The sequence below is a fragment of the Squalius cephalus genome, assembly GCF_949319135.1.
Source record: "Squalius cephalus genome assembly, chromosome: 24".
In the NCBI taxonomy this organism is placed as follows: domain Eukaryota; kingdom Metazoa; phylum Chordata; class Actinopteri; order Cypriniformes; family Leuciscidae; genus Squalius; species Squalius cephalus.
The window spans coordinates 6,102,615-6,124,633 of NC_137145.1; the positions used below are offsets into that span (position 1 = coordinate 6,102,615).

At 39.0% G+C, this 22,019-nt stretch overlaps 1 protein-coding gene across 2 annotated transcripts in view; it reads right to left on the reverse strand.

The window, feature by feature from the left end:
• fgfr1b (fibroblast growth factor receptor 1b) overlaps positions 1-21,453 on the reverse strand; it is a 22,437-nt gene extending 984 nt beyond the window's left edge. Inside the window, exons 1-17 of one of the 2 annotated variants that reach the window (XM_079861333.1) lie at positions 20,994-21,453; positions 16,181-16,377; positions 9,864-9,950; positions 9,177-9,349; positions 8,113-8,236; positions 7,829-8,019; positions 6,998-7,142; positions 4,712-4,905; positions 4,465-4,610; positions 4,245-4,366; positions 3,226-3,336; positions 2,944-3,134; positions 2,696-2,818; positions 2,541-2,611; positions 2,291-2,428; positions 864-969; positions 1-658 (exon numbers count right to left, since the gene is read on the reverse strand). The exon at positions 1-658 is cut by the window's left edge and continues 984 nt beyond it. In XM_079861333.1, coding sequence (XP_079717459.1) covers positions 476-658; positions 864-969; positions 2,291-2,428; positions 2,541-2,611; positions 2,696-2,818; positions 2,944-3,134; positions 3,226-3,336; positions 4,245-4,366; positions 4,465-4,610; positions 4,712-4,905; positions 6,998-7,142; positions 7,829-8,019; positions 8,113-8,236; positions 9,177-9,349; positions 9,864-9,950; positions 16,181-16,325 — 2,250 coding nt within the window. In that variant the 5' untranslated portion in view covers positions 16,326-16,377; positions 20,994-21,453 and the 3' untranslated portion in view covers positions 1-475. Of the gene's footprint in view, positions 659-863; positions 970-2,290; positions 2,429-2,540; positions 2,612-2,695; positions 2,819-2,943; positions 3,135-3,225; positions 3,337-4,244; positions 4,367-4,464; positions 4,611-4,711; positions 4,906-6,997; positions 7,143-7,828; positions 8,020-8,112; positions 8,237-9,176; positions 9,350-9,863; positions 9,951-10,709; positions 11,016-16,180; positions 16,378-20,993 lie in introns of those variants that run through there. The other variant, XM_079861332.1, reaches the window with a different exon arrangement.
• Between the last annotated feature and the right edge of the window lie 566 nt (positions 21,454-22,019).

A 22,019-nucleotide genomic window follows, 5' to 3' on the forward strand; every position in this document is an offset into this window, starting at 1 on the left:
ATCAGGTTTCTTGAACAAAAAAAAGGAATAAACAAGCTCATACAAAAATAATAATTATTATAATAGTAATATAAAACAATAGTGTTTATATAATTTCATATTTGTACAATTTAACCGCATTTACACAGCCAGCATACTCTAATGTGTAACACTTGCAATTACTTTTCCAATCCATTGACTTTGCTGGCGATGACGAGCATTCTTTCCATCTGCGATGCTTTTTGAACATCTTATTTGTGAGGATCTGATCCCTCTGAAGGACAAAACGTTTGGTAGTTCCCCACACAAGCCTCTCTGTTTTGATCAGTCTTGATTTTGAGAGTTGGCTGGTATGAAACGTTTCCTCCTGTGTTTCTGTGCTAGAACGGCCCAGGCTGAACTCCTCAGTCTCTGAGCCTGCAGAGTTTATGAGTCAAAGGAAGCAGAGAAATATAGAGATCCTCTGTGAAAATAGAGGTCCAGGTGTTCTCTGCTGTCAGCGTTTTTTGAAGGACCGAACAGTTTGTTGTGGGGGAACTGTTGGGGGGGTGCATGGTTCTTCAGGTTCAGACTCTCTTAAGAAGACAGAGTCCGGCTCGGAGGAGCAGGTGGAGCTTCGTTCATTCAGGATGACCTGAGAGTACATAGGCTCCAGGGGCACACAGAGGTCCAGATACTCCTGAAGGGAAACACATACGTTAATAAATAATTCCCATAATGCACTGGAATGTGAACAGTGAACATTGTCATCCAAGTTTGCGGTGTAGCAAAAGAGAGTTGCCCACGATGCGGATTTCAAATCAGTTACTTTACAATTGTGAGGATTCATTTTGAGTAGGATGCAGAGTTGAGAAGTAGCTACCTACGCAGTCTGCTGGCCTTACCTGATTGGACATCATGGACAGGGTGCGATCAAGGTCTTCTACCAGCTGTTTAAAAGTTGGCCTATGCGTGGGAACCGCATGCCAGCAGTCTTTCATCATCAGGTATCTGAACAAAAAAAGAAAGAAATTGCATAACTGAGTCATTATGTAAAGACAACCTGAAATAATTTATTTTCTTATTAAATGTTATTGTGCACAGTGCATTAGTGCATTTCATTCTAATGAAAAATATTTGAATTACTGCTAAAGTAACCAATATTGGAAAAAATATAAACTTGTACAAAAATGATGTGTGCCACATTTTTTAAAGATTTTTTTTTTTTAAATTACATTTTTTTATTTACATTTTAAATATAATCATATTAAATATAATCATATAAATTAAAACTAAATTAATAATAATAATAATAATAATAATAATAATAATAATAATAAGTAATCAGTTTCACTTAATATGTATTTATTTTAATAATAATAAATATGTATTTATTTTATTAATAATAATAATAATAATAATAATAATAATAATATTGCAATTGCAGTCTATTTCTAGTTATTTGTCATTATGGAAGTTAAATTTCTTGTGAATTACATTTTAATACAAGTTTTAAAAAGTTTTTATTTAATTCAATTCAGAAGCATTTTTATTTACGAATTAAAATATCTGAACGAGCCATTTTATTCAAAAAGAAAAGTTTTAATTTCTACTAAGGTAACCAAGAGTGGAACAATTATCATCATTATAAAAGCAAACAAACAAATACATTCTATAATATTTTTCACTCAAAAATATGTCACTACGAAAGGTAATTTGTTTGTTAATGCCATTTTTAAAGATTCTATTTAATAAAATTAAGAGAGGCCGTGTCCACCAAAGCGTTTGTAGCCAGCTGAAAGTGGCAGCGCTCGTCTGAAAACGCCTAGCTGTGGCGCTAGAGAGCGTTTCTGCGACACAGCGGCTTTTTTAGTTCTCTGATACGGAATATCCACGGAAATGTTACTAGTATCTGATTTCGAAAATAGTTTGTTTCTGAATATAATGATGTCGTATTTGTAAAGTATATAAAGTAAAGTATTTGCTCTGGTTCTTGTTTTCAATGATTTTGTTCCACTGTTTGCTGCTTGTCGTTTGTTGCTGTTGTACAATCAGGATGTGGTGGTAGGAGTGGTATTTGTCCCGCCCCTCCTCCACTGTGATTGGACGGCTGGGTAAAAAGACAGTGATGAGCACTGAGTTTTACCCAAAGTCGAACATTCTTCAACTCTCAGCGACCGAGTTCAGTGTTAAAGAGACGCTCAGCTCCTTGTCACGCTACGCCCGTTTGAAACATTGAAAACAACTGAAAAAATATGCTAGCCTCGGGGGGAAAATGCTTTGATGGACACACGGCCTTAATCACTAATTAAAATATGTGAAAGGGCCGTACAGCTCATGAGTGCAGGCTGAGGGTCTGTCCATGCGATGACCTTCTCGCAGGAGCTTGAAGAGCTCTTCCACAGGGACTCCGGGATACGGCGAGCCCCCCAGAGTGAAGATCTCCCACAGAAGGACCCCAAAAGACCACCTACAAACCCGAGAGCACTTCATCAGTACCGAGACATAACCAAGAAACAGAACTTTTATAAAGTGAAAGCATTGATGCGAGGATGGAATGGAAAACAAATGAGCCATCTTACACGTCACTTTGATGTGTGTAAATCCTGTCAAACAAAGCCTCAGGTGCCATCCATTTGACAGGCAGCCGGCCCTGAAGAAGAAATAAAGATGTTCACTTGTCATAAATTGAATATTTGGACTATAAATATGACTGTTTGAAGAACTGACTGCTTACATTTGTAGTCTTCTTGTAGTAATCTATGTGATGAACGTCCCGGGCCAGACCAAAGTCTGCTATCTTCATTACATTATCCTCTGTTACAAGTACATTGCGTGCTGCCAAGTCTCTATGGATACACTGTTGAGGAGTGCACAAAGACCAAAATATTTATTTCAGCCCACCCTTTAAAGAAATTATGAAATCGAAAGCGTTGTATGATTCTTTTTTTATTAAAAAAAGAATAAGTAATGTGACAACAATACCTTTTTGGATGCCAGGTACTCCATGCCACGAGCCACCTGGTAGGCACAGGAGACCAAGTCTTTAATAGACATGCTCTCGACAGAAACCTGGTCCGGATTGTAACAGTACTCCATGCCAAGCGGTCGGCGGGCACGCAGGTATTCCCGCAGGTTTCCTTTAGAGGCGTATTCCACAATGACGTAAAGAGGGCCTGGAGGAAGGAGATATCAAACAAACATTTCCAGATGTTCCAGCATCTTCAAATGCCACATGATTGTAGGAATCCTCAGATGGGCTCTTACCATCCTGGGTACAAGCTCCGAGCAGGTTGATGATGTTCTTGTGTTTTCCAATCATCTTCATCATCTCCATCTCTGAGATGAGGTCCGACAGGTCCTTCTCAGTGGCGTCAGCTAATAAAAACATGCAACATGTTGATGAGGTCTGGTTCTACACAAGTAAACATCTGATAAATAATGTGGTTTGGTCTTTTTGGTGGATTTTAGTCCATGTCTGTTGGCTCTACACTCCCAAAAGTCATTTTCTTAATCAGTAATATTTTTGTCTGATTTTCCTAAAAGGCCCATCCACACCAAGGACTGTAATAATGATAAAGATATAGTTCTAAAGATTGTCTAAAAAGTCCACACAACAACTATAACGATAACTGCACCGTAAAACGATATTGTTGAAATCACTTTCAGAACGATTTTTTCCAGCGGATGAACGATAAAAGCATTGACAGCCAATCAGAATCCATCCTGCTTTAAAGAGTTTGAGCATTTAAAGTGGCAGATGATAAACTGCAGTGCGCTTATAATAAATATGGACGCTAATATAGTTATTTTTATAGTTATTGGTGTAAATGGGCCTTAAACCTTAAAATAAAGAGAATATATTGTATTATATTATCAAACATGATATTATGATAGTATTAAAATAAATAAATAAATTAGATTATTTTAGAAAAATATTATTCTGGATATATAAAATAAATAATTAATAAAAATATAAAATGAAATAAAAAAAAAATTTGCCAATGGTGTATGAACAATTAACTTAATTCAAGATATATTTCAAATCAAGTAAGAGTATAAAGAAAATGTACACAATTTTGCTCAAAGTAAATTTACCTTGTTTTAAGAATTTTTACAGAAAAACACGACAAAACACTTTTTTGCAGAGCAATATATTCTGGTCCCTTCTTCAATGTAAATGTAAGAGTTTTTGTAACTTTATCAAAAATCAGTCAGATCCCTTAGAATCTTCATCAAACCATTTCACGGTGTCTTTTAGGCTGTTAATTTGCAAAACCACATACATTTCAGCATCTTCACAGCGACTTTAGTTATTCGGTTGGGCTTGTCCTTGTCCACTCCAATGGCTTCACCCATCACCACCAGACCAAAGCAGCCCTCTCCCAGAGGTTTCCCAAGTACTAGCCTGTAACAAACATACAGATGAATAAAATTGCTAAATGATTTCTAAGTTAAGAAAATTAAATGAGAGAAGTTCAACTTTCAAATGAGCAGTGGTCGTACCTCTCTCGGGGCACCTCCCAGCACGGGTCCTGGGGCAGCTCGTACTCAGAGACCCCTGACAGCATGGGGGTCCCGCTGGAGGACAGTCGTGAAGGACGGACCAACATCACACCAGAGTTCAGAGACGAACTGGATTCCACCGACACCTGTTGGCCGAGGAAGCAGAACAGGTGTTTTTTAAAGGCCTTAAGATGGACACAAGGGTCTTTCTTTAAGATACCAGTACGTCAAAGCCCTTATCTGTTACCTGTCTGCGGAGAGGAATGCTTTTGGCCAGCTTATGGACGGCCAGCTGGCTGTTGAAGTCGCTCTTCTTGGAGGAGCTGCGGACTTTGACGATGGTGGCGATTCCTACCATGAGGAAGATGAGGAAGAATCCCACGCAGTAGATCAACACCTCCAGGTAGGACTGACTGGGAACTGCAGAGGGAGCGATGGGTGCTTATGGGGCAAACACAACGCTATGGTCAGTAACCAAAACTAGATTTAAACCTCTTCTGAGGAAAGAGAATGTTGCTATGGAGTTTTAAATATTTATCGGGCTGTTGCTATTAAGAAATATTTTTCTGAAAAAGTAAAAAAAAATATATATATATAATAGTGATGGTTGGCATACAAAACAGCATTAATAAGGTTGTATCCACTTATACAGTTTCAACTGACATCAAAAACACCTCTGTTACTGTGTCTACAGCATTAAACAGTGCTTTGGACTGACACACACTGGTAGATGCTGGTGACAGGCACACACGCACACGTATCCACACATACACACACACACACACCGAGCTCTGTTTTATTTCAACCAGTGCATTTGACACTATTGGCACCGAGAAGAGAGCACAAGCTCCCTTTGTTGCCACATAATGGCTCCTTTGTGGAGTAGTATTTCGCCCCACATTCTCCACCGGCATGAGGCTGCAGTCGTCCCATGCACAAGTATGAAATGGAAACATCCTGGCCAAATTGTCCTGGGAGGCCAAAGAGACACATAACTACACCTGATGGGTTGTTATTAAATTAAAGCATCGTATATATAGATATGAGCTGTTCAGCAATATTATGCAATGGTTGAAATAAAACAAAGTCTTCAGAAGATAAGGAACCTAATTTTTGTGGTGCTTGATCATTAACAACTTCATATATTTTAATGATGCAGTGATAACGCACACTTAGTCACAGTTAGCTCAGATTATAGTCAATGAAATGATAAGATAGCTGTTCCAAAATGATACTGTTATCCATATGGCATTTTAAGGCATCCTAATCATGCTCCACACACAATGGTGGTTAAAAGATTATGGTGCCTTATAAGATATCTCATTTTTGATGAATTCTAAGGCTGCATCACATGCATTCTTTCCAAAGAAGGCAATCGCATTATGCATTGCAACTAGCTTGGTCAAAATAAATAATCCCAGATGGTGCACAAGTTGAGGAAAATGTTATAAATATGTTGATATTTCAATCAGTACAAAAAAGTATTAATAAAAATAGTTCAATTGACTATTTTAGCCAATATTTTTCATGTGCCATTTATTTTAATGCCTATTAGAGCAGAGATTCTCAACCGGTGGCCCTCAGCAAACTTCCAAAGGGGTCCTCAAGATGACTTAAAACATAACAAGCATTAAAATAAGCCCAAACAACAACAAAAATGAAAAGATATTGCTTATTTTAATTCATTTCCTATTCCCTTCGAAGAACCAGGGTTCCCACGGTCTTGATACATAGCCTAATTTTAAGTGTGATACTAGACCTGGAAAAGTCATGTAAATCAAAAAAGTCTTGGGCTTTAATTAATAAAACTGCTTAAGAATATTATAATTAATATACTTTTTTTGTCATTTCAAGCTCTAAAATTGCAATTTCTAGTGGAAGTGATAGGAAAGTGATTGCAAATTTGTGGGGCGCAAGAAGTCATAACCCATATTGAGTTTTCCAAATATGCTACTTAAGAGGTTCAATCACAGTTAGGATGCTGCCTTAGAACACCAAGATAGTTTGCTAGATATTCTCGTATCATAGTCTGCTTACTCTCAGAATGAACATAACTGATTTAATCGGAGTAAAGTTGACTTGGTGTGCACTAACCGCTCATTAAAAATACAAAGATAGCAGGACAGAGTGAGAAAACAAGGAATTTAGAGGAAGAAAAGAAGAAGAGGTGAAACAGTGCCATAACTCGTGTCATTTGCCAGGTCAATGGGAAGTAAAACCTACTGAGGGAACCTTAGTAAGATAATACTTCTATAGGGGAAGATGTCACTAAAATCCAAATGTTTGGTCTACTCGTCATGCTGGTGCCATGCATGGGTGGTTTTGCACCTGTGGACGGCCACACACGTTCCCATAAAACACCCTTTGTCAACGGTGCAAAAGATACACCGGCTAAAGTGACAGCTGAGTAAATGCTCTTTGACTTAAATGTGGTTCACCTGAAACTGGCAATTGACACAAACAAATGGGCACTGTTGGGAGTGATGGACGAGAAGGAAAGGTCTTGAGAGGACAGGAAAGAGTCGCCGGATACCTTTGACAACGGTCAACCATGCTGAATGATGGGAGATCCCGATAGAATTGCCCGCCAAGCAAGTATACTCCCCAGCATCCTCAAAGGACACATTCCTCAACTGGAGCACCTCCATCTCCTTGTCGGTGGTGTTGAGGCCAGCCGTCTGGAAGAGAACGAGAAAAGCAGACCCGAGGCCCAAGACGTGAGGGGAAAGGAGGAGGAAGCGGGACCACATTGAGCTTGGGGAGTTGTTGTTTTTGGTTGTTTTAAAAACCAGTTAGACGCTCCCAAAGCTCAGAAAGCCACCTGAAACCTTTCCATCACCTGTAGAGAGACCAAATATCACTGCCCAGCACCATCACCACCAGTCTACCTCCACCTACATCAGGCAAGCCACATGGAGAGTCTCTCCAGTAAGACCCAATCCATAGCCAAGGAATTATTGCCATTGTTTGGGTCAACTGGAAGTTTCCATGGCATTATTGAATAGGAAAACCCAAAGCATGAGAGAAACCCAAAGCAAAAACCTCTACAGAGTTCATTTCAGACTAGCCTGTGATCAAGTTACCTTGTCTAAGGACAGTTAACCAGGCTGACTGATTGGCTTCTCCTATATAATTGGACACTTTGCATATATACTCGCCGCCCTCTTCTTCTGTGATATTGTAGAGTGTCAGCACCTGGGTGTCCGAGCTATTGACCCCCGAGTGCTGGAGACAACAAGAGACCAAATTCATGACATCCAGTCCCAATCCACCACATCCCAATATGTGTGGATCACTTATACGAAACCGCTGCATACAAGTCGGACTTGAGCAAATTGGCTGCATTTCATTGTAAAACCTTTACCTTTAGGACGCGTACGTAAGGGAGTCCATCAGGTCCCAGTTGGCTTCCGTTCACCAATATGTGTTTGAGCCACTGGATGTGAGGCTGGGGATCGCTGAAAACCTTGCATACAAACTCTACGTCACTGCCAACCACAGCCGTTCGGTTTGCAGGGAGACCAGCATACAGGATGGGCCTGTGAGGTGATCGCTCTGCAATATACACAAGGGGGTTTTGTAAGGCTTGAATTTAATTGCAATATTTATTCTTGAACTGCCACTGGTCAAGACTGAGACGTGACTGACCCACTACATCCAGCTGATAGGTGTGATTGATGCTTCCGTATTCATTCTCCACCAGGCATGTGTAGTTGCCCTTGTCCGAGGGCACCACAGACTCCATGATTATGGTCCACATGTGTTCCCGCAGCTGAGAATTGAAGAAAATAAATATTCTTTAAAATAGATTCATAAAATGTTTATTTTGAATATATACACTGCCCAGACAAAAGAAAGTCACCATTTGGATTAAATTGGAAAATGCTTAAGAGTCAATGATTGGATAATTGCATGTTAAATGTTTGGCAACAGTTATTCTAACCATAATTGATGGAGCATGTAGTTGATGACAATGTCATGCTCCCTCAAAACCATTATTTCACAATTTGAGCCTGATGAATCTTGACATTGTCATCCTGGAATATGGCCATGATGTGTCTTTCTACATGGTTGTTTAAGAAATGAAAAGCTACACACTCCATCAATTAGTGTTAGAAGAACTGTTGCCAAACATATAACATGTATAACGTTTTTATTTTGGCCAATTTTTTTTTGGCCAGGCAGTGTATATATATATATATTTGTGTGTGTTTTTTTTAAAGTGATAAATCAGGGTTTGAATCAGTTCATTGAAACAGATTGATTTTAAAATGGATCATGATTATGAAACTGATTCACAGAAATGAATCAAACTTACAAATGGACATTTTTGCTTAAAGAAACAGTATTTCGCCCCCTCTGTATACTTAGTTGGAAATGGCTGATGTAACAATCTTGAATCTCGAAATTGGCAGCAAAATAATCAAATATTTTTTGTGCATATTCAGTATATCACAAAGCCTTAATCACTACGGCTATCTACTCGTAACCAGACCTCTCATGTTGCCTGCACGTTTAAATCAGGGTGTGTGTATTCAGGTGTCGGGTTCAGGGTGTCGAGATTCAGGCTGTGATTTTGGCCTATTGTGAGCTGAGGTTTCAGCTTTCCTTCTCTCGGCTCAGGTGCAGAGTAAATGAGGGTTGTATGTCCCACATAACAGTGATATCACAACAGAAGTCAGCTACTGAAGTCTTCTCATGTGCAAACGTACCTTGTAGCCCCCGATGCGCTGGTCTCTTTTGAACTCTTTTCCATTCTTGAGCCAGCGTAGTTTCGGAGTTGGGTTTCCCTCAGCCTGACATCGGAATTTCACCGTTCTGCTGGCCGGAACGGCATGAAGCTTTTTTTCCATCTTTTCAGGCTGAGCCCAGTGAGGTGCCATCGCTAGAGAGAAAATATGGTATTTAAAGCTACACTGTGTAGGATTTTCTCCCATCTAGCGGTGAAATTGTTTATGACTACCAACTGAATATTACTTTCTAGCCCCTCCCATTCCGAGGCCGTTTTAACTCCTACGGTGGCCGTATTATTTCAAATCTGCCGGCAGTCACGAGTAATCTCCCCCTCGCATTCGTCACGGTGCCACTGAGTGTAAAAACGCGAAAGGCGAAGCTTGAATTTCCAGGTATGTCCCACTTTGGCTAATGTATTTTCAAGATGGAGGCGCAACATGGCTGCCGCCATTCGAGCGACTCGCTCGTATGTATTCTAAATGGCAGATTCTACGCTTACGAGAATACTTGATTAGTTGGTAGAAGTAATTACACATTAATGAGCACATATCATTTTGAAAAAACAAAGTGTTTTTTGCTAAGAATCAACTACACAGTGTAGCTTTAACAAAACAACAAGCATTCATAATTTGATTTTCTTCCTGAAAAAGAGAGCGCATGCTTACGTAAGAGCTCCTGGCTACTTGACGGCTTGTTCTCTTCTGACGATGACTCATCGTCATCCTCATCCTCGGAAGACGCTACTGCGTGACCTGTGACAGAGTCAAGAGAATAAAATCATACAGCCGTCCATAAAGGTCAGAATGTAGCTATTTCACCATGCGCAATTTCAGATGTCACAACTTCAGCTAAAAAAAACATACAGATTTATTTATTTGTCTGTCTCTCCAATTGAATCCTGGCCAGGGAGCAAAGAATAGCAGCAGATTAAGAAAGGAGAGGTTTGCAATGCTTTTAATTTTTTATTCACAATATATTAGGTTAGTGAACGGAATAAACGCATCCGCCCTTCACAGAGCGCCGGACAGTGAGAGCGCATGAGTCACTGCAGGCTCCTCTCCAGATCCATGCCCACGCTCGAATCATACAGACGCAAACACGCACACACACACAAACTCACTCTAGGGAGCTGTCTAACAAATTCACCACTGAACGCCTGACACATTCCACAGCTGAACAGGGAGAAAAGACCTCACAAAGCCTCAGTTGCTCATCTATGACAACAATACGACCTCAAAAAGCAAATGAAATGAAAGTGACTTGTCACTTGTTTTCTTGTTCATTTGCTTAGAAAAGTAACAGAACTACTTTCTTCGACAAGCCACATCATTTCAGATATCATTCATGTCCATAGCATAAATGGTGAGGGACAAGTCAGGGGTTTTAAAAAAATACACCATCAGCCATCCCCCCCCCCCCCAAAAAAAAGAACAAAAGGTGTCATTTGCAGAGAAATTTGTTTCTTCGATATAAAAAAAAGCTCATCCTCTCTGAGCTCCTACAAGACGTACCTGTCACATTAACGATGAAATAGGCAGAGTGGTTGCCCAGAAAGCTCTGGACAGTGCAGGAGTAAAGCCCAGAGTCTGTCGGCTTTACTGACCCGATCTCCAGCTGGCCCTCGTTCACCCACATGTGGTCTCCATTCAGCAATGCAGCGTGGTCTCTTGTCCAGATGACCCCTAGGCCTACAATCGGGGTCTCGTCTTGAGCCAAGCACTGCAGCACCAAACGCTCCCCGGGGAACAATGTGTACAGCTCCATTTTCACCTCTGTTCGGACTAGTGGTGGAACAGAAGACCAGCATGGAATGTTTGGCAAAGGGGGCGCTGGATCAAAACCGGCATTTCAAAACAAAGTGTGAGACAAGAGACAACGCTGGTCCAAAGGAAACTGAAGAACCACTAAACTTAAATAAGGGCCCCATGATGACTAACAAAAAGAGGCATGAGTTTGTAAAGCACTATGGAGAAAGGAAACTACATATGGAATGCTTTAAAAAAACAAAACACAAACTAATAAAATTAGTTTAAAGAAACTCAGTATAGGAAAACTGATGACACAAAGTTAAAAAAGATGAAAAAGTTATGCAAGTCAGATATCCGGAAATAATCAAGACACATCTGGGGAATATTTTAACCTAAAATTAAAAGAAAATAAATATTATATTTTGGGTAAAGGAAATGAAGCCTTTAGCCTTTTTTTTTTTTTTTTTTTTTTTTGCATTATGACATTTTCATGAATATTTAGCACATTTCAATTAAGCAAATTCCAGTTATGCCAAAATAACAATATCTTTCTTTTGACTGATATCATGATATACAATAAGAATGTAAAATAAAGATGGTATTTGTTGTTCTGCATTTAAATCATGCTGTTTTATAAAAATAAAAAATAAATAATAATCATTAAATATAAATAAAATTTCAACGAATGACAGGTTTTCCAAAAAAGTAAAAATATCTGAAAATTAAGAGAATAATTTGATGTGAAAATTAAGCACATTTTCCCAAGATAAAACTGGCAATACAAAATATCCAAAAAGTCTTAAATATTATTTTCTTAGATAAACTTATATAATTCATCGTAATATAATTATCATAAAATATCATTCTTTTTTTAAATTCTTTCAACAAAAAATATTTGTATTTTGTTTTTAAAGTGCAATGGGGCTCAGGGTCTTTATCATGAGATTCCCCCATGAATTCAATATTGCACTCTGCTCAAACACTTTGAATCAAAAACACAATCCTGTCAGGAAGAAATGCTATTCTTCCTTTACAAAAGAATGGGAAGCTCTGAGGTTAAAAATGAAACAGTTTAAAGATTAACCTCCTGTGACCCACTACACTTATTAGGACTGAGTTTCAGTACACACAAACAAAAGCCAAAAACAAAAACCCTGACGCCAGAGCATACTGCGGTTCCCATTCAAAGAGACCCCCCACCAACCTTAAGTCACCTTAATTGTCAAACAAACTAATCCTTCCCTTTTGTCCTCCACAATGTTTCCTGACAATGCGAGTGGATCCGCAAGAGATGGAAGGGGGAAAGAGAGTCAGTTTGGAGAGACAGAGAAGAGCCTGTAACAGCAGGTTCCTCGGCTAGTTGTCATGGAGATCTCACTTGAGCCAACTGGAGGTATTTCCTGGATCACAGGCCCCTTAATCCCAGCAATGAAACGGGACGAGAGGGGGGTGGGATCAACTTTCGTTTCAGCCTAATTTAACAAAAAAAAAAAAGCATGCCGAGCAGGAAAAGTAGAGGCTGGACTTGAAATGAGGACTGATGTCTTATCGTATATACTTCCATTCACTTTATTTTCAATCATTCCAATCACTTACTAGAGCAGAAACAGGACACACAGACACCGTAAACCTCACATTTACAAGAAAAACAGGACATATAACTGGAGTTAAAAGGGTTGACAACTCCCAGCATGCCTTTTGATGCCTAAACGTCTGGCTGTTATTGTTGCAATTAATCCAGCAAAGATATTTTTAGGAGTCTACCGTTCGTAAATACTTCATAGTCATAGTCTTCATAGACTGGTTTTGCTTCAAGTGGCAACAAAAAAATCCATAAAAATATCAATGTAACCATGAACATTTATAGGCCAAACGAGGCCAAATTTATAGGCCAAATTTCAATGGTTTCATCAAGTGAACTGGTATTTAATGTAGTCTGGGTAGTACTTTTTTTAGTTGCTGTGTATGATTTTTATTTACTAATATAGTTTTTTTTCCCTCTGATCTCCACAACCATTTAAGAACAGACCCATTTTTTGGGGTTTAAAAACGAGGCAATCACAATAGCCTTTTAAAAAGGCTAATGTAATGAATTTTAAGTAAGAATATCTTACAAATCTACTGCACAAGTTTCACCTAAAAGGGGCTTTTTGCACATAAAATAGTGAATAAAAATTTGGTCCACATCATGCGGGAATTCAAACCATTCCTCTGGTCAAATTGGAAGCAGTTGATAACAGGAGGAGGAGCGCACCACCTATATGGCCGAATGGGGAAACTGTCAAATTGGAAGCACATTTTGTTTACGGAAGAAATTCCACAAAGCAGAAAGAATCATGATTTGTCCCTACGTCATTTGTCCCAGTCTGAAAGACCCAAAAACACAAGCATGATTTCATCGCAATTTAGACCGCTCCGAACTGGCTTCTTGGAGAACCGAAGAGAATGTGTGTTTTTTTTTCCCCAGAGGGAGGCGGAGGCCTGACCCATTTGTCTTGGTCAGTCAGTACAGGCTGAAGTGAACAACATCTGTCATCACCTCATTATTCATCCAACGACATCTTTAAAACCCCAAAAGTCGTTTCATTTCAGATCATTACAACCCTTTTAATGAAGCAAAGCTTCAATAAAACGATCCTCGAATCCTTATAGCTGTCCTTTCTCTCCGCATCAGCCAGGATTGCTGCTAAGCTCTGGACTTGGCTGGGAATCAATAGAGGAAGTCCTAGTCTGGATGGATTGCTGCTGGGATTTCCTGCCTGGCTAGTAATACTGCTGGGCACCGAGTCACTACAACAAGTCAATTCAGGCAAGAAGGCAAACAGACAGTTCGATCAAGCCTCAAACAATGGACCAAGAGTTTATGCAGCAACAGGATATTTGCGATGGCTGTTTTCACATGCAGATGAGCTCTGCGGCCCACAACTTAGTACAACATATTAGTGTGTTAAGCAACTGTGAATGGACACTGTCGACTTGTATGCAAACATGCATCAATAAGTATGCAGACAATTGAGACTGTAGTGTAAGTGTTGGTGTCAGGCCGTCACATCAACAATTCTGACCGTTCCCCTTACTTACACTAAAAGGTTAAAGCAAATTATCAAACCACTTCATTTCACAATTATCGGGATGATTGACGTATTAAAATTCAGACAGAAATGCTGATAATGATTTTCATGATATGGCTGGTAATAGACATAACATTTTTATAACTAAAATTGTATACTAAAAAATGTAAAAGTAAATTCAGGCATCAACAATGCACAGTGTGAAAATGGATATTTTGTTAATGTTAATAAATTATTTGATTCATTCGATTAACTTTAAGTGAGCATTAGGCCCTGTGTACACCTATTAATGTGTGTTTTGGTCAATTGGATCACAAGTGTGTGATGCTAAACACAGGTGTAAATGGGGTCTAAAATGTTTTTAGCTTGTCCACTTTCGACCAAATTCCAGAGGTAGCGAAAACGCATTCAAACAGATTTCTTTCGTAGTGTAAACACTCATATGGTCAAATACATTCGAACAGCTGCAAAAGACGTCTACTCTCCGCCAACTGACTTAATGCGTAACCATTATGATTAAACATGATTTAAACTTTGTCGGCTGGAGACCCAAGTTTGGTTTGAAGATGAAAAGCGTCCCAAGCACAATGTTCTCTCAACATTCCTGATTTCTAACACACATTCACAGCGTTCGGCGTGATCTTGTGGCTGTCAGAGAAGAAATGAAAGCTAATGCTCCCCGTATGTTTTTCTGTTTTCTGAGCTTATTTCATTCATTAAATCGAAAGATATGAAAAAAACCCATACATTTACATAGACCCTTCACTCAAAGAAATTAGGACAGAAGTGGTTGAAAGTGGACAAAAGAGACTTTTAACACCAGGTGTAAACTGCATCTTAATACCAGTGTAAACAGGGCCTTAGATGACAGTATAAACGTAAAAAGCTTTTAACAAGTTAAAGGATTAGTTCACTTTAAAAAAAAACTTTTGCTGATAATTTACTCACCCCCATGTCATCCAAGATGTCCATGTCTTTCTTTCTTCAGTCGAAAAGAAATTAAGGTTTTCGATGAAAACATTCCAGGATTTCCCCCCATATAATGGACTCCAATGGGACCCAAACGGTTCAAGGTCCAAATGACAGTTTCAGTGCAGCTTCAAAAGGCTTTAAACGATACCAGACGATGAATAAGGGTCTTATCTAGCGAAACGATCGCTCATTTAAAAAATAAATAAAAAAGTTTAAGTTTTATAAGCACAAATGCTCGCCTTGCTCTGTTCTGTGATGCGCGTTCGTGACGTCACGTAATACGCAATTACGTTGAAAAGGTCAAGTTGACGTGTTTACAAATGTGCGGAAGGAGGACCATATACACATTTTCAAATGTATTTGTGTCAGTTTATCGTTTAAAATACCCATTTCGTGTGCGTATCCTGTGTGTTTTAATATTAAAAAGCCTAAAAGAAAATTTTCTTCAGGACAGAAATTTTTCAATCGTGACCTTTTCAACGTAATTGCGTATTACGTGACGTCACGAACGCGCATCACAGAGCAGAGCAAGGCGAGGATTTGTGCTTATAAAACTTAAACTTTTTAATTTATTTTTGAAATGACCGATCGTTTCGCTAGATAAGACCCTTATTCATCGTCTGGTATCGTTTAAAGCCCTTTGAAGCTGCACTGAAACTGTCATTTGGACCTTGAACCGTTTGGGTCCCATTGGAGTCCATTATATGGGGGGAAATCCTGGAATGTTTTCATCAAAAACCTTAATTTCTTTTCGACTGAAGAAAGAAAGACATGGTAAGGGGTGAGTAAATTATCAGCAAAAGTTTTTTTAAAAGTGAACTAATCCTTTAAGGATTCTTTGCAATGCTGCACATTCTACCATGATCCATCTGAACCTCTAAGGTTTCAAGAAATAGTGAAAGACCCCAAAGCTCCATGGACGCATAAAGGAAAAGCATCTGTAGTCCTAGAGCACACCAGACCCTAATGAGTTCCAGCTCCACTAGTTAACTCCACATCAAAAAACAGAGCCGTGACCAGAACTCTGCTGCTACATGAAGTGGAGCCTATTGTAAGAGATGATTCATAAATGTGTGTCCATCCGTGAATCACTCAAGTAAAAGAAATGCTGCTTTCATCCATTTGTTCGATTTTGCGCCACCTTCGATTAAGCACATCCTGGAAGTGAACAAGGAAAAAGGAAAAACTTACCTTGTTCGGTTACTGCGGGACGTGATTGGGCCAAGGGGAGGTGAGCTAGAACAACCCACAGGAGAAGCAAATGCCATGACTTCATCATCCTGAGAGAAGTCATGCCACGGCAGCTGGGCGAAGAGGGTGGGCCGAAACAGCTCATTCACACAGCTGTGGGCAGCGCTGGGCCATCAACACCAGCAGCATAGAGCTACCTGCCAAAAAAGTGAAAGAGAATGTGTACAGGAAATGGTCTAATATGGTATGCATGAATGCAAATAAGGAAAAAAACTAACTTTTCATATTTTCATAGATCTGGCTTTTTTGAAAAAAATTCCATTAAATAACTATGCTAGGGTGCTAGAGAGTTCTGGTTGGTTAGAATGGTTGCTTACACTCTTAAAAATAAAGGTTCTTTATTGGCACCTATGACTCCATGAAAGACCTTTAACATCCATGGAAACTTTCCACTGCACAAAAGGTTCTTTATAGTGGAAAAGGGGTTCTATGAAAGAACAGTTCTCTTAAGAACTGTTCAATGAAAGGTACTTTAAGGAACCCAAAATGGTTCTTCTCTTTTGGAACCTTTATTTTTAAGAGTGTACTGGCTCAGTACATAATATAGTACAGTGCTCAGTACAAAGAAGTCTCTTATTCAGGTCTCTAGATATGATTAGATTTGGAAAGTTGGAATGATCTTTAGGAGTAAATACCACTGGGAAATTTTTGGGGACATGTTCATTAAATAAGCCTAGCATTCAAATTTGTATTAGTCAAATTTGTAATGGTAAATGCTGACTGCTTATTTAATTATTTTATGACTTTTGTGCATCATTAAAATAGCTACAAAGTTCACCAGAAAATACTATTCATCTAGCAGACTGTGGCAACAGTCTTGCACAATAAAACTCCATGTCCCATAATTCACTGTAGCAGCACGAGAATGATAAAACACATACATAAATATCTAATATGCAGGCTTTACTCTTAATTTTGTGTATAGATCCATTTTATTCTGACCAAAATCACTTGAACACACATCACATTTGCCAACTCTTAAGTAGGAACCATCCAGAACGACTAAATAATGCAGTCTTTGTAAGCATAAGAGACTTCTTTCAAAAACATGAAAAAAAAATCTTACCGACCCCAAACTTTTGAACACTATTGTAAATTTCCACTTATAACTATATCAAAGAGCCACAAAACATTAGTCAACTACACTCACGCTTTGCTTACAAAGACCAGACCCCTCTCATTTACTGAAATAATACGTCACCTGGCCATAAAGTCCATCTGGCAGTCATTAATTTGACTTCTAAGGTTCCTTCATTGCTATTAAATATTACGTTTGATTAGCATTGACAACTGTTTATGCATCAATTGACCACACCAGCAGATAAAAAATATAAAACAATTCTCCTTATTTCAATGCAACAACCATCCTTTGACATAAAATGTGAATTTAGCTGTAAGGAAAAGCTGCAAGCCTACGTAAGACTGTAACAAGAGAACATCACAAATCCAAAACTAATTTAAACATGGTTTTCCCGTACAAGTATGAAGAAAACAGAGGCCCCAAACCCCTCGACCCCTCACCCGACAGCAGCTGCCCCCCTGAGTAGGTGTAGAGAGGCCATCCCGGTGGTGTGAAACACATCTGTTAATGCTATGCCCCCCTAAGACTGGCCACTTGACACTTGGCTTTCCTTGGGATCCCAGTCACGCCTCCATCCCTGCCAAACGTTTCCCAACAAAAGACCCGTAATCTGGCGGTTGTTTTTGTATCCCCTCCTCCAATAATCGCACTGCAAACCATTTGCTCTCGCACCTTCAACTCTACCTACAATCTGATACAAAACAACTTGGTGCCATATGTTCTGCTCTCATTACTATAAGAGTGTGGGGAATTAGAGTATTAGTGAATGCAAACAAAGACAAAGTTGTTTCAACTGATAGATTTGCAGCGTGGCGGCATTGGCACCTTCGTTGCATGGCTCAGCCTTGCGCAAGTGCGTTTAAAATACTCGACCGTGATCCGTTTTCATCTGGAGTTAAAGTACAGCAACATCCCATTGTGTTAATTGTGATCACCTAATTAGAATGATAAATGAGGGATGTCCGTCCATTACTGAGAGCTGTCGCACGGTCTTCATGCCAAAGTAATTCAGCTAAAGTGCGACCTCTTGTCTACATGAAGAGACGGTCGCTCTGCGGTGGGTGGCAAATCCTAAATGCTAGTGTGCAGCAGGTTTATGATAAAGCCATAAACGCAGTTCATTTACCTCACAGGCGCTGTCCATAACCATGTCAAACTAGTGAAATTTAAAAATCTCTTAAACTGATGAGAATGTGGAGGTTTTTTTGTGGTACTTTTCACACATGAAACTGCGGCACACTGGCGAGATTCAAAGAAATGTTATTGGATAAGCTATAAAAGTGTTTTGCAACAACAGTCACGAAACCGTATAAAAAATGTGTGAAGTTCTAGAGGGATAATAGCTAACACGTTACATAGTTCTACCAGCAGTCTGAAGGATTTTGCAATCACGCTTCATTGCTTGTGCTTTTTCATACTTGATGTAAAGGAAACAAGCCATTTCCAATTTTACCACCACAAGAAAAAGAAAGAAAGAATTAGCCCTACTACTCTACTACTCTCTAATGTATGGAAACTTGCCACGTAATAAATAAAAAAAAGGTCATTGTGACTTTATCCTCCAATTCTGACATTTTTTTCTTGCAATTGTGAGTTTCCCTCACAATTCTGACTTTTATTCTCAGAATTACGAGTTTATATCACAATTCTGAGTTTCTATGTAAATTTGCAATTGGTAGAAAGTCAGAATTGCGGGATATAAACTAAATTGCGAGAAAAACTTCAGAATTGCCAGTTTATAAGTGCAATTGCAAGTGTATATCTCACAATTCTGAGAAAAAGTCTTCATACTTATGAAGCTTTCATACTTATAAAACTAAAAACTACATTTAAAAAACATTATAAAAAATGATGCATGCACATTACAGATTAGCAAATAAATTTAAAATTAAATGTATACACTGCAAATAAAACATAATAAAATAATAAAAAAATACACTAAAATGATAAATTGTTTTAATTCTTTTCATTTTGGCCCTAAATAACCTTGGAGTAACTTCTTATTCTTGATACTTGTACTATTCTCTTATGGAAGCTGCTTTTGATGAAAGCATCTTCTAAATGGATAAACGCAAATGAAGAAACTTCTACTCAACTATCACTATCAAAAGTGGAAAACAGAATTGAAACCAGCAGTCCTTTCAGAGCTCTCCACAGTAATGCAAGAGAAGCATTTGAAAAGCCCATTGTGATAATTAAAGGTTGGGGTTTGCTCTGTTCCCTACCCCCCTGAGAGTCCAGCCCGGACCCTTAATTACTATGCTGCTGCATCCATGCATGACATTCCTCGACTCTGTGTTTGTTTTGGGAGATAGTCATGCAATCCACCCCAGGAGGACCCCACCAACCCGGAGCAACCCCCTGCTCGCGACCGCCTGGGTAGTTATCAGGCTTTACACCTGTAATTGTATAGATTAAGGAAGGAAATCCAAGTGAATTATTTTCCCATTTCCCTTCCTATACACACCTCCGTTGCCTGATGCAAACCAAAAACTCGTTACTCCAAACATTAGTATGCTCTGCAGTGAAGTTTCATAACATTAATGTGAGGGAATCATGGAATATCTAAAACTCTGAATATAAAGCTTCAGCTGCATGCAGTGAATATCCAGTTATGCTGAAAGTGATATTGAGAAGATTACCACGAGGAAACCAGTCACAGCGGGTGATTCAGAAGCCTTCTGACCAGGTGCATGGATGCAGCTTGTCTTTCAGCGCATCCAATATTACACATTCAATTTGGATGGACTCCAGTTGACACAGTCGACTGTGGGATTCGGCTGTAACTCAGCACGAGTGCCACAATAAGTCAAGATGGGCTCCTAGGGGAGGGGGGTTGCGGTTTTGAAAATATCAGTTTAATTTTAATAATCATCTCTGAAATTAATGCTTGTGAATCGAAGTAGTCATCCTCAGAGATGCTGACACATATTCAATGATTCACTCTTTATCACAAAGTGGCCCTAAAGGTAAACTAGCATAACGGGACTGACTCAGTATTAATGGGTTCTTGACTAAAATGTTTAGGCTGACTCAATGAATGTATCTTACCCCCTCAATTCTACAACAGAAGTTAGCAAGGGAACATCAGCTCAGTTGTGACACAAACCCCCCTGATTTATCATTAACACAGAAACAGATCACCCTGGAAAGGTTTGTTTCCTCAAGGAACACAATACATCCATAACAAACACTGGACAGACAATGCCACCTAGGGTTTTACAGCTCAAAATAGGTCACTTTTCATATTCATTGATATGCAAATTAAGGGAACACAATGTAGCATTCTTATTCTACTCCTGCTGTGAGCACCTATTCAAGGTTTGTCTCTTCATGAATGTGCAAATACAATGGAAATGAGAATGATTTACTTAAAAAAAATACTATACATATATGTATATGAGGTTACTTACTATATAAATAGAATACTTCTGTATTCACCCCTCTATATAAAATTTGCAAAACACGTCTTTGAAAAAAAAAAAAGTTTCTTTAAAATATGCAGATATAAAAGCGTCTTAAGATAAAGATCAAGTTTTTCTGTAGTCCTTTTTCTATTGCTAGGGCTTGTAAACCATGTTCTCTTTCATCAATAAAAAATAACATTAGGCTACAAGCATCAAGACCTACACGCAAGATGTTGAGGTTCTTCCCAAAGTTAAAAACACTCACCTCTGGATGTTATTCTGAACTCTGGGTTGTGTTGAAGTGGACTTCTTCTTCTTCTTGGAGTTATTTTGGTTTGTAAAGCATTACTCCACAACAAGCGATCTCCGAAGAAAATGCCCCACGCTGAAGTGAATCAAAACAAGCCACCCAGCCAGATTTCTCTCGTGCAACGAGTCTGTTTTTGCAAAAGTAGCGAGGGAAAAAAAAGAGTCACGTTTAAACTAGCTGAAGCAAACAAAAGGTTTTGGTCCAGGTGCGTAGATGAACCGTGAGAAAACTTCTACTTCTTTGCTGTTTAGGAAGATTTTCATTCATAAACTCGCACGAGTGTCTCGCGGCATACGAAAATGTACGAGTCAAAATAAAAGTAAACTGCTGCAAGTGTGCGTGTTTGTCTTGCGCTTTCTCTGTCGCTCACAGCTGCGCTTCTTCCTCTCGAAAGGAATATGAAGGAGTTTTTTTTTTTTCTTCGTACCTCCCACTTCCAGGATTTGAGGATTCAAGAATTCCACTGCCCCTTTACAACTCCCACCCACCTCTGAAACTCAATGCAGATACTGCTGGTTGTTATACCAACTCAATTCTGTTTACTATATTTACTAAATAATAGATAGATAGATGGATAGATGGATAGATGGAGGGAGGGAGGGAGGGAGGGAGGGAGGGACGGACGGACGGATAGATAGATAGATAGATAGATAGATAGATAGATAGATAGATAGATAGATAGATAGATAGATAGATAGATAGATAGATAGATAGATAGATAGGGATGGCTGGATAGATAGATAGATAGATAGATAGATAGATAGATAGATAGATAGATAGATAGATAGATAGATAGATAGATAGATAGATAGATAGATAGATAGATAGATGGATGGATAGATAGATAGATAGATAGGGATGGCTGGATAGACATAGATAGATAGATAGATAGATAGATAGATAGATAGATGGATGGATGGATGGATGGATGGATGGATGGATGGAGGGATGGAGGGATGGAGGGAGGGAGGGAGGGAGGGA